The sequence below is a fragment of the Heptranchias perlo genome, chromosome 16 (assembly GCF_035084215.1).
Source record: "Heptranchias perlo isolate sHepPer1 chromosome 16, sHepPer1.hap1, whole genome shotgun sequence".
Lineage (NCBI taxonomy): Eukaryota > Metazoa > Chordata > Chondrichthyes > Hexanchiformes > Hexanchidae > Heptranchias > Heptranchias perlo.
Window position 1 is genome coordinate 66,370,687 of NC_090340.1, and position 23,935 is coordinate 66,394,621.

Below are 23,935 nucleotides of genomic sequence, written 5' to 3' on the forward strand. Positions count from 1 at the left end.
GCATGCGGGCTCGGACTGCTTCATTATCTGAGGGGTTGCGAATGGAACTGAACACTGTGCAGTCATCAGCGAACATCCCCATTTCTGACCTTATGATGGAGGGAAGGTCATTGATGAAGCAGCTGAAGATGGTTGGGCCTAGGACACTGCCCTGAGGAACTCCTGCAGCAATGCCCTGGGGCTGAGATGCTTGGCCTCCAACAACCACTACCATCTTCCTTTGTGCCAGGTATGACTCCAGCCACTGGAGAGTTTTCCCCCTGATTCCCATTGACTTCAGTTTTACTAGGGCTCCTTGGTGCCACACTCGGTCAAATGCTGCCTTGATGTCAAGGGCAGTCACTCTCACCTCACCTCTGGAATTCAGCTCTTTTGTCCATGTTTGGACCAAGGCTGTAATGAGGTCTGGAGCCGAGTGGTCCTGGCGGAACCCAAACTGAGCATCGGTGAGCATGTTATTGGTGAGTAAGTGCCGCTTGATAGCACTGTCGACGACACCTTCCATCACTTTGCTGATGATTGAGAGTAGACTGATGGGGCGGTAATTGGCTGGATTGGATTTGTCCTGCTTTTTGTGGACAGGACATACCTGGGCAATTTTCTACATTGTCGTGTGGATGACAGTGTTGCAGATGTACTGGAACAGCTTGGCTAGAGGCGCGGCTAGTTCTGGAGCACAAGTCTTCAGCACTACAGTGGGGATGTTGTCGGGGCCCATAGCCTTTGCTGTATCCAGTGCACTCAGCCGTTTCTTGATATCACGTGGAGTGAATCGAATTGGCCGAAGACTGGCTTCCGTGATGGTGGGGATATCGGGAGGAGGCTGAGATGGATTATCCACTCGGCACTTCTGGCTGAAGATGGTTGCAAACGCTTCAGCCTTGTCTTTTGCACTCACGTGCTGGACTCCGCCATCATTGAGAATGGGGATGTTTGCAGAGCCTCCTCCTCCCGTTAGTTGTTCAATTGTCCACCACCATTCACGACTGGATGTGGCAGGACTGCAGAGCTTTGATCTGATCCGTTGGTTGTGGAATCGCTTAGCTCTGTCTATAGCATGTTGCTTCCGCTGTTTAGCATGCATGTCGTCCTGAGTTGTAGCTTCACCAGGTTGGCACCTCATTTTTAGGTACGCCTGGTGCTGCTCCTGGCATGCTCTTCTACACTCCTCATTGAACCAGGGTTGATCCCCTAGCTTGTTGGTAATGGTAGAGTGAGGAATATGCCGGGCCATGAGGTTACAGATTGTGCTGGAATACAATTCTGCTGCTGCTGATGGCCCACAGCGCCTCATGGATGCCCAGTTTTGAGCTGCTAGATCTGTTCTGAATCTATCCCATTTAGCACGGTGGTAGTGCCACACAACACGTTGGATGGTGTCCTCAGTGCGAAGACGGGATTTCATCTCCACGAGGACTGTGCGGTGGTCACTCCTACCAATACTGTCATGGACAGATGCATTTGCGACAGGTAGATTGGTGAGGACGAGGTCAAGTAAGTTTTTCCCTCGTGTTGGTTCGCTCACCACCTGCCGCAGGCCCAGTCTAGCAACTATGTCCTTCAGGACTCGGCCAGCTCAGTCAGTAGTGGTGCTACTGAGCCACTCTTGGTGATGGACATTGAAGTCCCCCACCCAGAGTACATTTTGTGCCCTTGCTACCCTCAGTGCTTCCTCCAAGTGGTGTTCAACATGGAGGAGGACTGATTCGTCAGCTGAGGGAGGACGGTAGGTGGTAATCAGCAGGAGGTTTCCTTGCCCATGTTTGACCTGATGCCATGAGATTTCATGGGGTCCAGAGTCAATGTTGAGGACTCCCAGGGCCACTCCCTCCTGACTGTATATCACTGTACCGCCACCTCTGGTGGGTCTGTCCTGCCGGTGGGACAGGACATACCCAGGGATGGTGATGGAAGAGTCTGGGACGTTGGCTGAAAGGTATGATTCTGTGAGTATGGCTATGTCAGGCTGTTGCTTGACTGGTCTGTGGGACAGCTCTCCCAATTTTGGCACAAGTCCCCAGATGTTAGTAAGGAGGACCTTGCAGGGTCGACTGGGCTTGGTGTTTTGCCGTTGTCGTGTCCGGTGCCTAGTGGTCCGATGCCGGGTGGTCCGTCTGGTTTTATTCTTATTATGACTTTTCGTAGCGAGATTTTACAACTGAGTGGCCATTTCAGAGGGCAATTAAGAATCAACCACATTGCTGTGGGTCTGGAGTCATATATAGGCCAGACTCTGATACGCCCCACACCACTCACTGTCCACTCTGATAAACCCCACACCACTCACTGTCCACTCTGATAAACCCCACACCACTCACTGTCCACTCTGATAAACCCCACACCACTCACTGTCCACTCTGATAAACCCCACACCACTCACTGTCCACTCTGATACGCCCCACACCCCTCTCTGTAATACTCTGATACGCCCCACACCCCTCACTGTAACACTCTGATATACCCCACACCCCTCACTGTAACACTCTGATATACCCCACACCCCTCACTGTTACACTCTGATGTACCCCACACCCCTCACTGTAACACTCTGATATACCCCACACCCCTCTCTCTAATACACTGATATACCCCACACCCCTCTCTGTAATACTCTGATATACCCCACACCCCTCACTGTAACACTCTGATATACCCCCCACCCCTCTCTGTAATACTCTGATATACCCTGCACCCTTCACTAACACTCTGAACCTAACATTCCTGGCTCTAATGTATTTACGAGGAAGAGGGAAGGAAAAAAAGGGGGGAGGTGGTGGCAGATTTGTTGAAAATGCTGTTCCAGCACTAGATCGGGATGATGTACTTGAGGTTTTAAAGACAGAATTTATTTGGTTTAAATTGAGGAACAATATCGGAGCCATTATGTAGAGTGTATATTAAAAATAGTGCGAAGGTGATGGAGGAGCATATTTGCAGACAAATTTCAAAAGATGTAAAAACGATACAGTAGTGATAATGGGGGACTTCAAATATCCCAATATAGATTGGGATAGGAACAGTGTAAAGGCCAAAGAGGGGGAGGAATTCCTGAAGTGTGTACAAGAGAACTTTCTTGATCAGTGTGTTTCCAGCCCAACGAGGAAGGAAGCACAGCTGGATCTAGTTCTGGGGAATGAAGTGGGGAAGTGGTGCATGTTTCTGGGGAGACCAGATCTCGGGGCCATAAATATAAGATAGCCACTAATACATCCAATAGGGGATTCAGGAGAAACTTCTTTATCCAGAGAGTGGTGAGAATGTGGAATCGCTCCCATATGGAGTAGCTAAGGTGAATAGCATAGATGCATTTAAGGGGAAGCTAGATAAACACATGAGGAAGAAAGGAATTGAAGGATATGTTGATGGGTGAGTTGAAAAAGGGGGAGTGAGGAGGCTTGTGTGGAGCATAAACACCAGCATAGACCTGTTGGGCCGAATGGCCTGTTTTTGTGCTGTACATTCTATGTAAATCTATGTAAATATTTCAGTGGGAGAGCATTTGGGAAACAGGGATCACAATATCAGGTTTAAGAGTAGTTATGGAAAAAGTCAAGGAACAATCAAATATGAAGATATTCAATTGGTGGAGGGCTAATTTCAGTGAGTTGAAAGGGAACCTGAGCAGGGAGACAGAGGAAAGCATGTCAGGAAGGGACAGAAGGTATGGAGAAAAAGGTAAAGTGTTAAAAAAGGAAAAAGCAGGAACTAAGTGTCACAAAACAGATTTGAAAGTTCTTTATCTGAATGCACGTAGCATTCGTAACAAAATGGACGAGTTAACGGCACAAATAACGACGTATGGGTATGATCTTGTGGCCATTACAGAAACATGGCTGCAGGGTGACAACGACTGGGAATTAAATATGCCAGGGTATTTAACAATAAGGAAGGACAGGCAGGAAGGAAGGGGAGGTGGGGTGGCTATGTTAATAAAGGAAGGAATCACTGTAATACAGATAAATAATATTGGGACAGAGCATCAAGATAATGAAACAGTTTGGGTAGAGATAAGGAATAATAAGGGGAAAAAAACACTCGTGGGCGTAGTATATAGGCCTCCTAATTGTTGCAACTCTGCTGGAAGAAGTATTAATCAGGAAATAGTCGGGGCATGTAATAAGGGAGCAGCTATAATTATGGAGGATTTTAACTATCATATTAACTGGACAAATCAAATTGGGCAGAGCAGCCTTGAGGACGAGTTCATTGAGTGCATCAGGGATGGATTTCTTGAGCAGTATGTAACTGATCCTACAAGGGGGCAGGCAACCTTGGACCTGGTCCTGTGTAATGAGTCAGGATTAATTAATAATGTCCCAGTTAAGGATCCCCTTGGAATGAGTGACCATAACATGGTTGAATTCCATATCCAATTAGAGGGTGAGAAGGTTGATTCTCAAACAAGCGTACTGAGCTTGAATAAAGGAGACTATGATGGTATGAGAGCGGAATTGATTAAAGTGGACTGGGAAAATAGATTAAAGGGTAAGACGGTACATGAGCAGTGGTGTTCATTTAAGGAGTTATTCTACAACTTTCAAAATAAATATATTCCACTGAGGAAAAAAGGGTGTAAAAGAAATGACAGCCATCCGTGGCTAAGTAAAGAAATCAAGGATAGTATCCGACTAAAAACAAGGACATATAAGGTAGCCAAACTTAGTGGGAGGATAGAAGATTGGGAAGTCTTCAAAAGACAGCAAAAAGTAACGAAACGATTGATTAAGAAAGGGAAGTTAGATTATGAAAAGAAATTAGCAAAAAATATAAAAACAGATAGCAAGAGTTTCTATAGTTATATAAAAAGAAAAAGGGTGGCTAAGGCAAACGTAGGTCCCTTAGAGGATGAGACCGGGAAATTAATGGTGGGAAACATGGAGATGGCAAAAATGCTGAACAAATATTTTGTTTCAGTCTTTACGGTAGAGGACACTAAGAATATCCCAACACTGGACAAACAGGGGGCTCTAGGGGGGGAGGAGCTAAATACGATTAAAATCACTCAGGAGATGGTACTCAGTAAAATAATGGGACTCAAAGCGGATAAATCCCCTGGACCTGATGGCTTCCATCCTAGGGTCTTGAGGGAAGTGGCAGTAGGGATTGTGGATGCTTTGGTGATAGTTTTCCAAAATTCCCTGGACTCAGGAGAGGTCCCGGCAGATTGGAAAACTGCTAATGTAACATCGTTATTTAAAAAGGGTAGTAGGCAGAAGGCTGGAAATTATAGGCCAGTTAGCCTAACATCTGTGGTGGGTAAAATTTTGGAGTCTATTATTAAGGAGACAGGAACGGAACATTTAGATAAGCATAATTTAATAGGACAAAGTCAGCATGGCTTTATGAAGGGGAAATCATGTCTGACAAATTTGCTTGAGTTCTTTGAGGATATAACGTACAGGGTGGATAAAGGGGAACCAGTGGGCATAGTGTATTTAGACTTCCAGAAGGCATTCGACAAGGTGCCACATAAAAGATTATTGCTCAAGATAAAGAATCACTGGATTGGGGGTAATATTCTGGCATGGGTGGAGGATTGGTTATCGAACAGGAGGCAGAGAGTTGGGATAAATGGTTCATTCTCGGACTGGCAACCAGTAACCAGTGGTGTTCCACAGGGGTTGGTGCTGGGTCCCCAACTCTTTACAATCTATATTAACGATTTGGAGGAGGGGACCGAGTGCAACATATCAAAATTTGCAGATGATACAAAGATGGGAGGGAAAGTAGAGAGTGAGGAGGACATAAAAAACCCGCAAGGGGATATAGACAGGCTGGGTGAGTGGGCGGAGATTTGGCAGATGCAATATAATATTGGAAAATGTGAGGTTATGCACTTTGTCAGGAAAAATCAGAGAGCAAGTTATTATCTTAATGGCGAGAAACTGGAAAGCACTGCAGTACAAAGGGATCTGGGGGTCCCAGTGCAAGAAAATCAAAAAGTTAGTTTGCAGGTGCAGCAGGTGATCAAGAAAGCCAACGGAATGTTGGCTTTTATTGCTAGGGGGATAGAATATAAAAACAGGGAGGTATTGCTGCAGTTATATAAGGTATTGGTGAGACCGCACCTGGAATACTGCATCCAGTTTTGGTGTCCACACTTAAGAAAAGACATACTTGCTCTCGAGGCAGTACAAAGAAGGTTCACTCGGTTAATCCCAGGGATGAGGGGGTGGACATATGAGGAGAGGTTGAGTAGATTGGGAGTCTATTCATTGGAGTTCAGAAGAATGAGAGGCGATCTTATTGAAACATATAAGATTGTGAAGGGGCTTGATCGGGTGGATGCAGTTAGGATGTTCCCAAGGATGGGTGAAACTAGAACTAGGGGGCATAATCTTAGAATAAGGGGCTGCTCCTTCAAAACTGAGATGAGGAGAAACTTCTTCACTCAGAGGGTGGTAGGTCTGTGGAATTTGCTGCCCCAGGAAGCTGTGGAAGCTACATCATTAGATAAATTTAAAACAGAAATAGACAGTTTCCTAGAAGTAAAGGGAATTAGGGGTTATGGGGAGCGGGCAGGAAATTGGACATGAAGCTGAGTTCGGATCGGTCAATGCCCTGTGGGTGGCGGAGAGGGCCCAGGGGCTGAGTGGCCGGGTCCTGCTCCTACTTCTTGTGTTCTTTAGATTTGTGGTTGGGATCAGATCAGCCATGATCTTATTGAATGGCAGAGCAGGCTCGAGGGGCCGATTGGCCTACTCCTGCTCCAATTCCCTATAAAGTAGGAGGTAGTAGATAAATTGGAGAGGATAAAAATGGCTAAAATGGAAGTACTTAAAAGGTTGGTAGCGCTCAAAGTAGAAAAGTCACCCGGTCCAGATAGAATCAGAGAATCGTAGAAAGGTTACAGCACGGAAGGAGGCCATTCGGCCCATCGAGTTCACGCTGGCTCCATGCAAGAGCAATCCAGTTAGTCCCACTCCCCTGCCCTACCCCTGTAGCCCTGCAAATTTTTTCCTTTCAAATACTTATCCAGTTCCCTTTTGAAGGCCATGATTGAATCTGCCTCCACCACCCCCTCGGGCAGTGCATTCCAGATCATAACCACTCGCTGTGTAAAAAAGGTTTTTCCTCATGTCACCTTTGGTTCTTTTGCCAATCACCTTAAATCTGTGTCCTCTGGTTCTTGACCCTTCCGCCAGTGAGAACAGTTTCTCTCTATCTACTCTGTCAAGACCCTGCATGATTTTGAATACCTCTATCAAATCCCCTCGCAACCTTCTCTGTTCCAACCTCAGCTTCTCCAGTCTATCCACGTAACTAAAATCCCTCATCCCTGGAATCATTCTAGTAAATCTCTTCTGCACCCTCTCTAAGGCCTTCACATCTTTCCTAAAGTGCGGTGCCCAGAACTGGACACAATATTCCAGTTGTGGTCGATCCAGTGTTTTATAAAGGTTCATCATGACTTCCATATCTTTGTACTCTATGCTTCTATTTATAAAGCCCAGGACCCCGTATGTTTTTTTAACTGCTTTCTCAACCTGCCCTGCCACCTTCAATGATTTGTGCACATATACCCCCCGGTCTCTCTGTTCCTGTACCCCTTTTAGAGTTGTGCCCTTTAATTTATATTGCCTCTCCTCGTTCTTCCTATTGAAATGTATCACTTCACATTTTTCTGCGCCAAATTTCATCTGCCACGTGCCCGCCCATGCCATCAACCTGTCTATATCCTCTTGAAGTCTATCACTATCCTCCTCACTGTTTACAACCCTTCCAAGTTTTGTGTCATCTGCAAATTTTGAAATTGTGCCCTGTACACCCAAGTCCAAGTCATTAATATATATCAAGAAAGGCAGTGGTCCCAGCACCGACTCTTGGGGAACACCACTGTACACCTCCCCCCAGTCCGAAAAACAACTGTTCACCACTACTCTCTGTTTCCTGTCACTTAGCCAATTCTGTATCCATGTTGCTACTGCCCCCTTTATTCCATGGGCCGCAATCTTGATGATAAGCCTTCCATGCAGCACTTTATCAAATTCCTTTGGAAGTCCATATACACCACATCAACTGCATTGCCCTCATCAACCCTCTCTGTTGCCTCATCAGAAAACTCTATCAGGCTAGCTAAACATGATTTTCCTTTAACAAATCCGTGCTGGCCTTCCCTAAAGGGATGCACCCTAGGTAGCTGAAGGAAGTAAAGATGGAGATAACGGAGGCTCTGGCCACAATCTTCCAATCTTCCTTAGATATAGGAGTGGTGCCAGAGAACTGGAGGATTGCAAATGTTACACAACTGTTCGAAAAAGGGTGTAAGGATCAACCCAGCAATTACAGGCCAGCCAGCCTAATGTCGGTGGTGGGGAAACTTTTAGAGACAATAATCTGAGACAAAATTAATTGGTACTTGGAAAAATATGGGTTAATAAATGAAAATCAGCATGGATTTGTTAAAGGCAGATAATATGTGACAAACTTGATTGCGTTCTTTGATGAAGTAACGGAGAGGGTTGATGAGGGGAGTGCAATTGATGTTGTGTGTATGGACTTTCAAAAGGCGTTCGATAAAGTGCCACATAATAGACTTAGCAAAATTGAGACTCATGGGATTAAAGGTACAGTGGCAGCATAGATACAAAATTGGCAGAAAGCAGAGCGTAGTGGTGAACACAGTAGTGAGAGGTGGAGGCAGGGTCATTGAATATTTTTAAGGCTGAGTTAGATAGATTCCTGATTAACAAGGGAGTCAAAGGTTATCGTAGGTAGATGGGAAAGTAGGGTTGAGGTCACAATCAGATCAGCCATGATCTTATCAAATGGCAGAGCAGGCTCGAGGGGCCGAATGGCCTACTCCTGCTCTTAATTCATATGTTCATATGTTCCTAGGTGTCATATAAGAGGTTGTTACACAAGATTAGGGCTCATGGGGTTGGGGGTAATAGCATGGATAGAGGATTGGTTAATGGACATAAAACAGAGAGTAGAAATAAACGGGTAATTTTCGGGTTGGCAAGTTATAACAAAGAAAGGTGGGAAAGTAAGCTGTGAGGACACAAAGAGGCTGTAAAGGAATATAGACAGGTTAAGTGAGTGGGCAAGAAGGTAGCAGATGGAGTATAATGTGGGGAAATGTGAAATTATCCACTTTGGTAGGAACAGTAGAAAAGCAGAATATTTTATAAAAGAAATGTTGGTAGTCAGAGGGATTTAGGTGTCCTTGTACATGAATCGCAGAAAGTTAACATGCAGGTACAGCAAGCAATTAGGAAGGCAAATGGTATGTTAGTCTTTATTGCAAGGGAGTTGGAGTATAAAAGTAAAGAAGTCTTGCTACAATTGTACAGGGTTCTGGAGAGACCACACCTGGAGTACTGTGTACAGTTTTGGTCTCCTTATCTAAGGAAGGATATACTTGCCTTAGAGGGGGTGCAACAAAGGTTCACTAGATTAATTCCTGGGATGAGAGGATTGTCCTATGAGGAGAGATTGAGTAGAATGGGCCTATACTCTCTGGAGTTTAGAAGAATGAGAGGTGATCTCATTAAATGTATAAAATTCTTAGAGGGCTTGACAGGGTAGATGCTGAGAGGCTGCCTCCCCTGGCTGGAGAGTCTAGAACTAGGGGGCATAGTCTCAGGATAAGGGGTCGGCCATTTAGGACCAAGGTGGGGAAAAATGTCTTCGCTCAGGAGGTTGTGAATCTTTAAAATTCTCTACCCCAGAGGGCTGTGGATGTTGAGTCATTGAGTATATTCAAGAGTGAAATCGATAGATTTTTGGAAACTAAGGGAATCAAGGGTTATGGGGATAGGGCAGGAAAGTGGAGTTGAGGTCGAAGATCAGCCATGATCTTATTGAATGGTGGAGAAGGCTCGAGGGGCCATATGGCCTACTACTCCTATTTCTTATGTTCTTATAAGGGCCACTGCTCTTTTTGTTATATATTAACGACCTGGACTTGGGTTTACAGGGCATACAAGGATGCACTTTGGCAGGAAGAATGAGGAGCGGCATTATAAACTAAATGATACAATTTTAAGTGGCGTGCAGGAACAGGGAGACCGGAGGGTGTGTGTACACAAATCTTTGAAGGTGGCAGGACAAGTTGAGAAGGCTGTTAAAAAGCATACTGGATCCTTGGCTTTATTAATAGAGGCTTGGAGTACAAAAGCAAGGAAGTTATGCTAAACCTTTATAAAACACTGGTTAGGCCTCAGCTGGAGTACTGCGTTTTAATCCTGGGCAACACACTTTAGGAAGGATGTCAAAGCCTAGAAGAGGGTTTTAATACGAGTAAATAAGGAGAGACTGATTCCACTGGCAGGAGGGTCAGTAACTAGAGGATATAGAATTAAGATAAATGGCAAAAGGGAGATGAGGAGAATGTTTTTATGCAGCGAGTTGTTCTGATCTGGAATGCACTGCCTGAGAGGGCGGTGGAAACAGATTCAATAGTAACTTTCAAAAGGGAATTGGAGAAATACTTGAAAAGGAGAAATTTACAGGGCTAAGGGGAAAGAGGGCTGGGACTAATTGGATAGCTCTTTCAAAGAGCCGGCACAGGCACGATGGGCCGAGTGGCCACCTGCTGTGCTGTATGATTCTATAATCTCATAATACATCGTGTGCTCAAAATTCCAGTTGGGGCCTGAATGGGTGTAGGGCGCATTGCCCAATAGGAGACCGTATGATGAGGTGGCACCTGGTTCCGCTGAGATTATTCCCCATTTGAACAGCTCAGCGATTTTCCCGTGGGGGTAAATATTCTGCCCACATTCCCTGCAGCAGCAGGATGTGTCTGGGAGGGTCCATGTGTGACCATGGGCATTCCATCCAATATGCCCTTGGCAGGTCTCAGTGGAGCTCACACCAGTTGAGAGCTGCATTGTGCCTTGTGCCCTGTGACCTGTACCTTGTGCTGCATGCCCCTCCCCGGTAGCACCATTAGGAGCAGAAAACAAACAGATTGACCTCGTGGCTGGGCCTTTCTGCCCTCGGAGGGATGCTTGCATTATGGCCGATACCACTGACCTTGATGGCACTGACCCCCTCGCCTGAGCATGAAATTGACCAGTCAGGAAGGAGGTCGGTCTCACTGGGCCTAAATGTCTCCTTCAGTCTCACTGCAGGATTTGTTTATTAACTGGGCTCGAGGCGAGTGTGTGAAATCGAGTTACCGTAGCAGGAAGGCAGAAAACCGACTGTTCTGCTATCAGCCGTTCAGTGAAGTCAATGTCACTCTCAAATTCTGGAAAATCGTCCATGTCGATTCCAACCTGAAAACAAAGAAATGAGTAAACGAGAATTTGAGTGTCTGAAGCCCTGATTAATACTGAGCTCCACCCTACTCACCATCAGGTACATGGCTCCACATGGTCTGATTGGCTGCAGGCCAGGAACCATCGAGAGGGCATTGAAACACAGGTCAGCATTGGACTGAGAAGAGAAAACAGTCAGAGTTACTCCACCCTTAATTCCAACTTCAATAGTCTTTATTCATTCAATTAACAATCAACTCTTTGTCTAAATAAATGTCCACCCTCTAACTGCTTACATTCATAGAATCATAGAATGACATAGCACAGAAGGAGGCCATTCAGCCCATTGTGCCTGTGCTGGAATAAGTGGTCACCAACTCTTTCAGAAACACTCAGCATGAGTTGTCATCTTGAGATGCCTTTGTCATGTTTTAGTTCTTGTTTATTTATTGCTCCCTCATGCCTGCATTGTTCAGCTCTAGTCCCCTCTCCTCTCGCTCCTGGACTGTCCTGCTCGAGTCCCCTCTCCTCTCGCACCTGGACTGTCCAGCTCCAATCCCCTCTCCTCTCGCACCTGGACTGTCCAGCTCTAGTCTCCTCTCCTCTCGCTCCTGGACTGTCCAGCTCCAATCCCCTCTCCTCTCGCTCCTGGACTGTCCAGCTCTTGTCCCCTCTCCTCTCGCTCCTGGACTGTCCTGCTCTAGTCCCCTCTCCTCTCGCACCTGGACTGTCCAGCTCTAGTCTCCTCTCCTCTCGCTCCTGGACTGTCCAGCTCCAATCCCCTCTCCTCTCGCTCCTGGACTGTCCAGCTCTTGTCCCCTCTCCTCTCGCTCCTGGACTGTCCAGCTCTAGTCCCCTCTCCTCTCGCTCCTGGACTGTCCAGCTCTAGTCCCCTCTCCTCTCGCTCCTGGACTGTCCAGCTCTAGTCCCCTCTCCTCTCGCTCCTGGACTGTCCAGCTCTAGTCTCCTCTCCTCTCACTCCTGGACTGTCCTGCTCTAGTCCCCTCTCCTCTCGCTCCTGGACTGTCCTGCTCTAGTCCCCTCTCCTCTCGCTCCTGGACTGTCCAGCTCCAATCCCCTCTCCTCTCGCTCCTGGACTGTCCTGCTCTAGTCCCCTCTCCTCTCGCTCCTGGACTGTTCAGCTCCAATCCCCTCTCCTCTCGCTCCTGGACTGTCCAGCTCTAGTCCCCTCTCCTCTCACTCCTGGACTGTCCTGCTCTTGTCCCCTCTCCTCTCGCTCCTGGACTGTCCTGCTCTAGTCCCCTCTCCTCTCGCTCCTGGACTGTCCAGCTCTAGTCCCCTCTCCTCTCGCTCCTGGACTGTCCTGCTCTAGTCTCCTCTCCTCTCGCTCCTGGACTGTCCAGCTCCAATCCCCTCTCCTCTCGCTCCTGGACTGTCGAGCTCTAGTCCCCTCTCCTCTCGCTCCTGGACTGTCCTGCTCTAGTCCCCTCTCCTCTCGCTCCTGGACTGTCCTGCTCTAGTCCCCTCTCCTCTCGCTCCTGGACTGTCCAGCTCTAGTCCCCTCTCCTCTCGCTCCTGGACTGTCCTGCTCTAGTCCCCTCTCCTCTCGCTCCTGGACTGTCCAGCTCTAGTCTCCTCTCCTCTCGCTCCTGGACTGTTCAGCTCCAATCCCCTCTCCTCTCGCTCCTGGACTGTCGAGCTCTAGTCCCCTCTCCTCTCACTCCTGGACTGTCCTGCTCTAGTCCCCTCTCCTCTCGCTCCTGGACTGTCCAGCTCGAGTCCCCTCTCCTCTTGCTCCTGGACTGTCCTGCTCTTGTCCCCTCTCCTCTCACTCCTGGACTGTCCTGCTCTAGTCCCCTCTCCTCTCGCTCCTGGACTGTCCAGCTCTCGTCCCCTCTCCTCTCGCTCCTGGACTGTCCTGCTCTAGTCCCCTCTCCTCTCGCTCCTGGACTGTCCTGCTCTAGTCCCCTCTCCTCTCGCTCCTGGACTGTCCTGCTCTAGTCCCCTCTCCTCTCGCTCCTGGACTGTCCTGCTCTAGTCCCCTCTCCTCTCACTCCTGGACTGTCCAGCTCTAGTCTCCTCTCCTCTCGCTCCTGGACTGTCCAGCTCTAGTCCCCTCTCCTCTCGCTCCTGGACTGTCCAGCTCTAGTCCCCTCTCATCTCCCACCTGGACTGTCCTGCTCTAGTCCCCTCTCCTCTCACTCCTGGACTGTCCTGCTCTAGTCTCCTCTCCTCTCACTCCTGGACTGTCCTGCTCTAGTCCTGTCTCCTCTCGCTCCTGGACTGTCCTGCTCTAGTCCCCTCTCCTCTCGCTCCTGGACTGTCAGGCTCTAGTCTCCTCTCCTCTCGCTCCTGGACTGTCCTGCTCTAGTCCCCTCTCCTCTCGCTCCTGGACTGTCCAGCTCTAGTCCCCTCTCCTCTCGCTCCTGGACTGTCCTGCTCTAGTCCCCTCTCCTCTCACTCCTGGACTGTCCAGCTCTAGTCCCCTCTCCTCTCGCTCCTGGACTGTCCTGCTCTCGTCCCCTCTCCTCTCGCTCCTGGACTGTCCAGCTCTAGTCCCCTCTCCTCTCGCTCCTGGACTGTCCAGCTCTAGTCCCCTCTCCTCTCGCTCCTGGACTGTCCAGCTCTAGTCTCCTCTCCTCTCACTCCTGGACTGTCCAGCTCCAATCCCCTCTCCTCTCGCTCCTGGACTGTCCTGCTCTCGTCTCCTCTCCTCTCACTCCTGGACTGTCCTGCTCTAGTCCCCTCTCCTCTCGCTCCTGGACTGTCCTGCTCTAGTCCCCTCTCCTCTCGCTCCTGGACTGTCCTGCTCTCGTCCCCTCTCCTCTCGCTCCTGGACTGTCCAGCTCTAGTCCCCTCTCCTCTCGCTCCTGGACTGTCCAGCTCTAGTCCCCTCTCCTCTCACTCCTGGACTGTCCAGCTCTAGTCTCCTCTCCTCTCGCTCCTGGACTGTCCAGCTCTAGTCCCCTCTCCTCTCGCTCCTGGACTGTCCAGCTCTTGTCCCCTCTCCTCTCGCTCCTGGACTGTCCTGCTCTAGTCCCCTCTCCTCTCGCTCCTGGACTGTCCTGCTCTAGTCCCCTCTCCTCTCGCTCCTGGACTGTCCAGCTCTAGTCTCCTCTCCTCTCGCTCCTGGACTGTCCAGCTCTAGTCCCCTCTCCTCTCGCTCCTGGACTGTCCAGCTCTAGTCCCCTCTCCTCTCCCACCTGGACTGTCCTGCTCTAGTCTCCTCTCCTCTCACTCCTGGACTGTCCTGCTCTAGTCCTCTCTCCTCTCGCTCCTGGACTGTCCTGCTCTAGTCCCCTCTCCTCTCGCTCCTGGACTGTCCTGCTCTAGTCCCCTCTCCTCTCGCTCCTGGACTGTCCAGCTCTAGTCCCCTCTCCTCTCGCTCCTGGACTGTCCAGCTCTAGTCTCCTCTCCTCTCACTCCTGGACTGTCCTGCTCTAGTCCCCTCTCCTCTCGCTCCTGGACTGTCCTGCTCTCGTCCCCTCTCCTCTCGCTCCTGGACTGTCCAGCTCTAGTCCCCTCTCCTCTCGCTCCTGGACTGTCCTGCTCTCGTCCCCTCTCCTCTCGCTCCTGGACTGTCCAGCTCTAGTCCCCTCTCCTCTCGCTCCTGGACTGTCCAGCTCTAGTCCCCTCTCCTCTCACTCCTGGACTGTCCAGCTCTAGTCCCCTCTCCTCTCGCTCCTGGACTGTCCTGCTCTCGTCCCCTCTCCTCTCGCTCCTGGACTGTCCAGCTCTAGTCCCCTCTCCTCTCGCTCCTGGACTGTCCTGCTCTCGTCCCCTCTCCTCTCGCTCCTGGACTGTCCAGCTCTAGTCCCCTCTCCTCTCGCTCCTGGACTGTCCAGCTCTAGTCCCCTCTCCTCTCACTCCTGGACTGTCCAGCTCTAGTCCCCTCTCCTCTCGCTCCTGGACTGTCCTGCTCTTGTCCCCTCTCCTCTCGCTCCTGGACTGTCCTGCTCTCGTCCCCTCTCCTCTCGCTCCTGGACTGTCCAGCTCTAGTCCCCTCTCCTCTCACTCCTGGACTGTCCTGCTCTAGTCCCCTCTCCTCTCGCTCCTGGACTGTCCAGTTCTAGCCCTCTCGCTCCTGGACTGTCCAGCTCTAGTCCCCTCTCCTCTCGCTCCTGGACTGTCCTGCTCTAGTCCCCTCTCCTCTCGCTCCTGGACTGTCCAGCTCTAGTCCCCTCTCCTCTCGCTCCTGGACTGTCCAGCTCTAGTCTCCTCTCCTCTCGCTCCTGGACTGTCCAGCTCTAGTCCCCTCTCCTCTCACTCCTGGACTGTCCAGCTCTAGTCTCCTCTCCTCTCGCTCCTGGACTGTCCTGCTCTAGTCCCCTCTCCTCTCACTCCTGGACTGTCCAGCTCTAGTCCCCTCTCCTCTCGCTCCTGGACTGTCCAGCTCTAGTCTCCTCTCCTCTCACTCCTGGACTGTCCTGCTCTAGTCCTCTCTCCTCTCGCTCCTGGACTGTCCTGCTCTAGTCCCCTCTCCTCTCGCTCCTGGACTGTCCAGCTCTAGTCTCCTCTCCTCTCGCTCCTGGACTGTCCTGCTCTTGTCCCCTCTCCTCTCGCTCCTGGACTGTCCTGCTCTAGTCCCCTCTCCTCTCGCTCCTGGACTGTCCTGCTCTAGTCCCCTCTCCTCTCGCTCCTGGACTGTCCTGCTCTAGTCCCCTCTCCTCTCGCTCCTGGACTGTCCAGCTCTAGTCCCCTCTCCTCTCGCTCCTGGACTGTCCTGCTCTAGTCCCCTCTCCTCTCGCTCCTGGACTGTCCAGCTCTAGTCCCCTCTCCTCTCGCTCCTGGACTGTCCAGCTCTAGTCCCCTCTCCTCTCGCTCCTGGACTGTCCAGCTCTAGTCTCCTCTCCTCTCGCTCCTGGACTGTCCAACTATCGTCTCCTCTCCTCTCACTCCTGGACTGTCCAGCTCTAGTCCCCTCTCCTCTCGCTCCTGGACTGTCCTGCTCTCGTCCCCTCTCCTCTCGCTCCTGGACTGTCCAGCTCTAGTCCCCTCTCCTCTCACTCCTGGACTGTCCAGCTCTAGTCCCCTCTCCTCTCGCTCCTGGACTGTCCTGCTCTAGTCCCCTCTCCTCTCGCTCCTGGACTGTCCAGCTCTAGTCCCCTCTCCTCTCGCTCCTGGACTGTCCTGCTCTAGTCCCCTCTCCTCTCGCTCCTGGACTGTCCAGCTCTAGTCCCCTCTCCTCTCGCTCCTGGACTGTCCTGCTCTAGTCTCCTCTCCTCTCACTCCTGGACTGTCCTGCTCTAGTCCCCTCTCCTCTCCCTCCTGGACTGTCCTGCTCTAGTCCCCTCTCCTCTCGCTCCTGGACTGTCCAGCTCTAGTCCTCTCTCCTCTCCCACCTGGACTGTCCTGCTCTAGTCCCCTCTCCTCTCGCTCCTGGACTGTCCAGCTCTAGTCCCCTCTCCTCTCGCTCCTGGACTGTCCTGCTCTAGTCCCCTCTCCTCTCGCTCCTGGACTGTCCAGCTCTAGTCCCCTCTCCTCTCGCTCCTGGACCGTCCAGCTCTGGTCCCCTCTCCTCTCGCTTCTGGACTGTCCTGCTCTAGTCCCCTCTCCTCTCGCTCCTGGACTGTCCTGCTCTAGTCCCCTCTCCTCTCACTCCTGGACTGTCCAGCTCTAGTCCCCTCTCCTCTCGCTCCTGGACTGTCCTGCTCTTGTCCCCTCTCCTCTCGCTCCTGGACTGTCCTGCTCTAGTCCCCTCTCCTCTCACTCCTGGACTGTCCAGCTCTAGTCCCCTCTCCTCTCGCTCCTGGACTGTCCTGCTCTAGTCCCCTCTCCTCTCACTCCTGGACTGTCCAGCTCTAGTCCCCTCTCCTCTCGCTCCTGGACTGTCCAGCTCTAGTCCCCTCGCCTCTCGCTCCTGGACTGTCCCTGCTTGCCTCTTAATTCCTGGACTATTCTGCTCTGAAGAAATAGACTGTAGAGTTTTTGGTGGATAAAGCTATGAGACCATGAGCACTGTGCTTAGCCATAAGTAACTGCACTACATCAGCAGAGAGATAGAGTACGGATCAAAAGAGGTTGTTGAACCTTAGGGAAAAAGTGTGGAATAAGTTCCCAGGGAAGCACATCAAAGCGGGAAATGTAAATGGGTCCGAGGCAATTGGAGGTGTTCCTGGAAAGAGAAGGGTGTCACACCATGGTGAGAACACGGGAACAGGAGGAGGCCATTCAGCCCCTCGAGCCTGTTACACAGGGTCAAAATCCTGGAACTCCTTATCTAACAGCACTGTGGGAGAACCTTCACCACACGGACTGCAGCGGTTCAAGAAGGCGGCTCACCACCACCTTCTCAAGGGCAATTAGGGATGGGCAATAAATGCCGGCCTCGCCAGCGACGCCCACATCCCATGAATGAATAAAAAAAAGGAAGCTATTCAGCCCCTTGAGCCTGTTACACAGGAACAGGAGGAGGCCATTCAGCCCCTTGAATCTGTTACCAGAACAGGAGGAGGCCACTCAGCCCCTTGAGTCTGTTACCAGAACAGGAGGAGGCCACTCAGCCCCTTGAGTCTGTTACCAGAACAGGAGGAGGCCACTCAGCCCCTTGAGTCTGTTACCAGAACAGGAGGAGGCCCTTAAACCACTCGAGCCTGTTCCTCCATTCAATTAGATCATGGCTGATCTGTACCTCAATGTCATTCACCCGCCTTTGCTCCATAATCCTCGATCCCCTTACCCAACAAAAATCTGTCGATCTCAGTCTCGAAAATTTCAATTGGACCCCAGCCCCAATAGCTCTTTGGGGAAGCGAGTTCCAGATTTCCACTCCCCTTTGTGTGAAGAAGTGCTTCCTGACATCACCCCTGAATGGCCTGGCTCTAATTTTAAGGTTCTGCCCCCTTGTTCTGGACTCCCCCCACCAGAGGAAGTAGTTTCTCTATCTAGTCTATCAAATCCTTTAATCATCTTAAATCTCTCGATCAGATCACTCTTTAACCTTCTAATCACAAGATGGAAAATAGGTGGAGGTAATCTGTGAAAAGGAATGGACTTGCTGGGCCGAACATTCTTGTATTGTGTTCACAAGATCCCAAGATTAGTTTTCAGATTTACCTTTTCCATTAACTTTCTTACATCATCTCTCAGACACCTCCCTCCCACTCCCACCCCTCCCCCTGCCTCCCACCCGCTGCAGCACCTCCCAAACCCGCGACCCCCACCACCTAGAAGGACAAGGGCAACAGGCGCATGGGAACAACACCACCTGCACGTTCCCCTCCAAGTCACACGCCATCCCAACTTGGAAATATATCGCCGTTCCTTCATCGTCGCTGGGTCAAAATCCTGGAACTCACTTCCTAACAGCACTGTGGGAGAACCTTCACCACACAGACTGCAGTGGTTCAAGAAGGCGGCTCACCACCACCTTCTCGAGGGGCAATTAGGGATGAGCAATAAGTGCCGGCCTCGCCAGCGACGCCCACATCCCAAGAATGAATAATTAAAACCATCTCCAGTGAATGGTACAGTGCAGACTCCTTCTTGATATAGGAGCACGGGAATTGCTAGACGATAAAAGACCAAGGTCCATCCAATTCACCTCCAACATCCTGATAGTCGCATTATCCAACGATAATGGAGTTGTTGACTAATCATAGCAATCAATCTCTATCGATTAGTTTACAACAGACCCAGACATGAGCTAAGGAAAACCCCCAGTGGGGGAGATCTTTGGGAACCATAGGTCCAAAGTCTTATGTTCCTCCCGAGTCTGTTACACTCACCACATTCCTGCCTCAAATTACTCATATGCTGTATATCAATCTATCAAATTTGCATTTGAATGAATCAATACTATTTGCTTAGATGCCAATGATTTATAAAATGGTAAGATTACTTCACAATTTCAGCTCAGTGTTGACCTTTTAATACATCCCAACATCTGATTTCAATACATCCCAACCTCATCCATGCCTTTGTCATCTCCAGACTGGACTATCCCAATGCTTTCCTAGTCAGCCTCCCATCTTTCACCCTCCATAAACTTGAGCTCATCCAAAACTCTGCTGCCCGTATCCTAACTCACAACAAGTCCCGTTCTCCCATCACCCCCTGTGCCCGCTGACCTACATTGGCTCCCGGTCCGGGAACGCCTCGATTTTAAAATTCTCATCCTTGTGTTCAAATCCCTCCATGGCCTCATCCCTCCCTATCTCTGTAACCTCCTCCAGCCCTACAACCCTCTGAGATCTCTGCATTCATCCAATTCTGGCTTCCTGCATATCCCTCAATTTTCATCGCTCCATCATTGGCGGCCGTGCCTTCAGCTGCCTAGGCCCTAAGCTCTGGAATTCCCTCCCTAAACTTCTCCTCCTCGCTACCTATCTCTCCTCCTTTAAGTCGCTCTTTAAAAATCACCTCTTTGACCAAGTTTTTAGTCACCTGACCTAATATCTCTATGTGGCTCAGTGTCAAATTTTGTCTGATAACACTCATGTGAAGTACCTTGGGACGTTTTACTATGTTAAAGGCGCTATATAAATGCAAGTTGTTGATTTGTTTTACTCACTGTCACCGAGCATTGTTGCGATCGCTTCAATTTATTGTCAATCAGGACCCCCAGATCTCTTTCATTTCCCATACACATTATTTTCTTTCTGTTTAAGTAAGGTCCTTTCCAGGACTTTTTGTCCCCACATTAAGCACTTTGCATTTCTATGCTGCCTGTCTACCCAATTCCCAAATATATTCAAATCCTCCTGGAGCTTATCCTGTTCAGCTTTGAAGTCTATACCTTTATTAGATTTGCATCAACTGCAAATTTAGCCACTGTGCTTGTGACTCCTAATACCAGATATTAAACAAAAGCGGTCTCAGGCTGATGATAATCCCTGTAGCACCATCGTTGGGTTCTATTGGTTAACCAATTACATACCCATTAACTCCTTTTCTGCCAAGCTCCAATTCCCACTCAAACTATAAAACCCTCCCCTCAAACAAGGACCAATAGGGTCTGTGACCTGGAATAATAATAATCAATATTCTAAAATGTATGGAACACTTATATTGGGTGTAAAGTATCAAAGCTGATGCAATTAAAACCATATCCAAACCAAATTAACAGTCAGAAACTGGCCAGAAAGCTGAGTCCAGCAGGTACCTTCAGGAAGCTGATGGTGTCATCATAAAATTCTTGAGTTGTTTTATTCAGAATATTTTCTAGCGCTCCTTGGACAATTGTGCATGGGCCAAGAATTCTTTGACTCAAACAGACCAGACCATCTCGGACCTGTTGGAACAAATTATTGGTTTAGTTTGTGTTAGAGAATACCATCTGTCCTCCACAAGACAGTACTAACTAATAGCAGTTAAGAATCAACCACATCTACAATGGGCCTGGAGTCACATATAGGCCAGACCAGGTAAGGACAGCAGGTTTCCTTCCCTAAAGGGAACCAGATGGGTTTTTACAACAATCCAGTAGCTTCATGGTCACCATTACTAATACTAGCTTTTTATTCCAGATTTCTTTATTTAATAACTGAATTTAAATTCCCCAGTTGCTGTAGCAGGATTTGAACTGCATGTCTCTAGATTACTAATCAGGTAACAACCACTAAGCTACCGTGCCCGCTAGAGAAAAAAAAGCCCCAGCCTGTTCAATCTTTCCTGATCGGAATAACCACTCAGTTCTGATAAATATAAATCTTTTTTGCATCTTCTCCAGTGCCACTATATTCTTTTCATTATATGGAGACCAGAACTGTGCACAGTACTCCAAGTGTGGTCGAACCAAGGTTCTACACAAGTTTAACATAACTTCTCTGCTTTTTAATTCTATCCCCCTAGAGTTAAGTTTGTTAATGTCTTCTTGTATTTTGTCACGTTCTCCCTTTGCATTAACTACATCGCCAATTTGGTGTCATCCACAAATTTTGAAGTTGTACTTCCAATTCCCAAGTCCGAATCGTTGATGTAAATTGTGAACAACAGTGGTCCCAGCACTGATCCTTGTGGAACACCACTTCCCACCTTTTGCCAGCCTGAGTAACTACCTTTAACCCCACCCTCTGTTTTCTGTTTTACAATCATAGAAAGGTTACAGCACGGAAGGAGGCCATTCAGCCCATCGAGTCCGTGCGGGCTCTATGCAAGAGCAATCCAGCTAGTCCCACTCCCCCACCCTATCCCCGTAGCCCTGCAAAGTTTTTTCCTTCAAGTACTTATCCAGTTCCCTTTTGAAGGCCATGATTGAATCTGCCTCCACCACCCCCTCGGGCAGTGCATTCCAGATCCTAAACACTCGCTGCATAAAAATGGTTTTCCTCATGTCACCTTTGGTTCTTTTGCCAATCACCATAAACCTATGTACTCTGGTTCTTGACCCTTCCGCCAATGGGAACAGTTTCTCTCTCTCTATTGTCTAGACTCTTCATGATTTTAAATACCTCGATCAAATCTCGTCTCAATCTTCTCTGTTCCAAGAAGAACAACCCCAGCTTCACCAGTCTATCTATGTAACTAAAGTCCCTCATCCCTGGAATCATTCTAGTAAATCTTTTCTGCACCCTCTCTAAGGCCTTCACATCCTTCCTAAAGTGCGGTGCCCAGAACTGGACACAATACTCCAGTTGTGGCCGAACCGGTGTTTTATAAAGGTTCATAATGACTTCCTTGCTTTTGTACTCTATGCCTCTATTTATAAAACCCAGGATAGAATCAGAGGAAGTTACAGCACAGGACTGCGTTTGCTTTTTTAACCCCTTTCTCAACCTGCCCTGACATCTTCAACGATCTCTCTGTTCCTGTACCCCTTTCAGAATTGTGTCCTCTAGTTTATATTGCCTCTCCTCGTTCTTACCGAAATGTATCACTTCGCATTTTTCTGCGTTAAATTTCATCTGCCACCTGTCCGCCCATGCCACCAGCCTGTCTATATCATCTTACGCTCGAACATATGAATTAAGAGCAGGAGTAGGCCATTTGGCCCCTCGAGCCTGCTCTGCCATTTGATAAGATCATGGCTGATCTGATTGTGACCTCAACCCTACTTTCCCGTCTACCTACTGTAATCTTTGATTCCCTTGTTAATCAGGAATCTATCTAACTCAGCCTTAAAAATATTCAATGACCCTGCCTCCACCGCTCTCTGGGGAAGGGAGTTCCACAGACTCACGACCCTCAGAGAAAAAAATTCTCCTCATCTCCGTCTTAAATGGGAGACCCCTTATTTTTAAACTGTGGCCGCTAGTTCTAATCTCTCCCACAAGGGGAAACATCCTCTCAGTATCTGCCCCTTCTAGTCCCCTCAGGATCTTACATGTTTCAATAAGATCACCTCTCATTCTTCTAAACTCCAGTGTATACAGGCCCAACTTGTCCAACCTTTCCTCATAAGATAACCCCCTCATCCCAGGAATCAGTCGAGTGAACCTTCTCTGAACCGCCTCCAAAGCAATTATGTCCTTTCTTAAATAAGGAGACCAAAACTGCACACAGTATTCTAGATGTGGTCTCACCAATGCCCTGTACAACTGTAGCAAAACATCTCTACTTTTATATTCCATTCCCCTTGCAATAAGTGACAACATTCTATTTGCCTTCCTAATCACTTGCTGTACCTGCATACTAACTTTTTGTGATTCATGTACTAGGACACCCAGATCCCTCTGTACCTCAGAGTTCTGCAATCTCTCTCCATTTAAATAATATACTGCTTTTCTATTCCTCCTACGAAAGTGGACAAGTTCACATTTTCCCACATTATACTCCATCTGCCAAATTTTTGCCCATTCTCTTAACCTATCTATATCCCTTTACTGACTCCTTATATCCTCTTCACAACTTATTTTGAAGTCAATCACTATCCTCCTCACTGTTCACTACACTTCCAAGTTTTGTGTCATCTGCAAATTTGAAAATTGTGCCCAGTACACCCAATTCCAAGTCATTAATATGGATCAAGAAAAACAGTGGTCCCAGCAGTGTCTGCATGGTCTCGCGACAACGGATGAACGGACACCGCGCAACAATCGCCAGACAGGAGGGTTTCCTCCCAGTCGAGGAACACCTTAGCAGTCAAGGACATTCAGCCACCGATCTTCGGGTAAGCGTTCTCCAAGGCGGCCTTCGAGACACAAGACAACGCAAAATCGTTGAGCAGAAATTGATAGCCAAGTTCCGCATCCATGAGGACAGCCTCAACCGGGATCTTGGGTTCATGTCATGCTACACGTAACCCCACCAGCAAGGGGAAAAAAGTTATCTGTTTTTAATATTCTCTCTCTCTCTCTCTCTGCCATTTGGGTCTCTTTCTCTCTGTCTGTGTAATTTGACACATTGTATATTCAGTGTACTGGGACGTATTGTTCTCCGTGGCTAATCTGTCTGAACACCAACGACACCTTTTGATTGGCGTGATGGTGTCCCAGCCTAATATAAGATATGCGATTTGAGAACCTTTCACTCATTCACCTGACGAAGGGGATAATCTCCGAAAGCTTGTGATTTTAAAATAAATTTGTTGGACTATAACCTGGTGTTGTAAGATTCCTTACATTTCCCTAATCAATACACACTTGTCCAAGTGACTGCTAATTCTGTCCCGGATTATCGTTTCTCAAAGTTTCCCCACCACTGAGGTTAAACTGACTGGCCTGTAGTTGCTGGGTTTATCCTTACACCCTTTTTTGAACAAGGGTGTAACATTTGCAATTCTCCAGTCCTCTGGCACCACCCCCGTATCTAAGGATGTTTGGAAGATTATGGCCAGTAGCTCCGCAATTTCCACCCTTACTTCCCTCAGCAACCTAGGATGCATC

The 23,935-nt window shown here is 48.8% G+C and overlaps 1 protein-coding gene across 1 annotated transcript in view; it reads right to left on the minus strand.

Moving 5' to 3' along the window:
* Positions 1 to 23,935, minus strand: part of tat (tyrosine aminotransferase) — a 96,466-nt gene that overhangs the window by 15,955 nt on the left and 56,576 nt on the right. Inside the window, exons 9-11 of the mRNA XM_067998244.1 lie at positions 20,275 to 20,403; positions 11,305 to 11,388; positions 11,130 to 11,228 (exon numbers count right to left, since the gene is read on the minus strand). Of these exons, the coding sequence (XP_067854345.1) occupies positions 11,130 to 11,228; positions 11,305 to 11,388; positions 20,275 to 20,403 (312 nt within the window). The remainder of the gene's footprint in view (positions 1 to 11,129; positions 11,229 to 11,304; positions 11,389 to 20,274; positions 20,404 to 23,935) is intronic.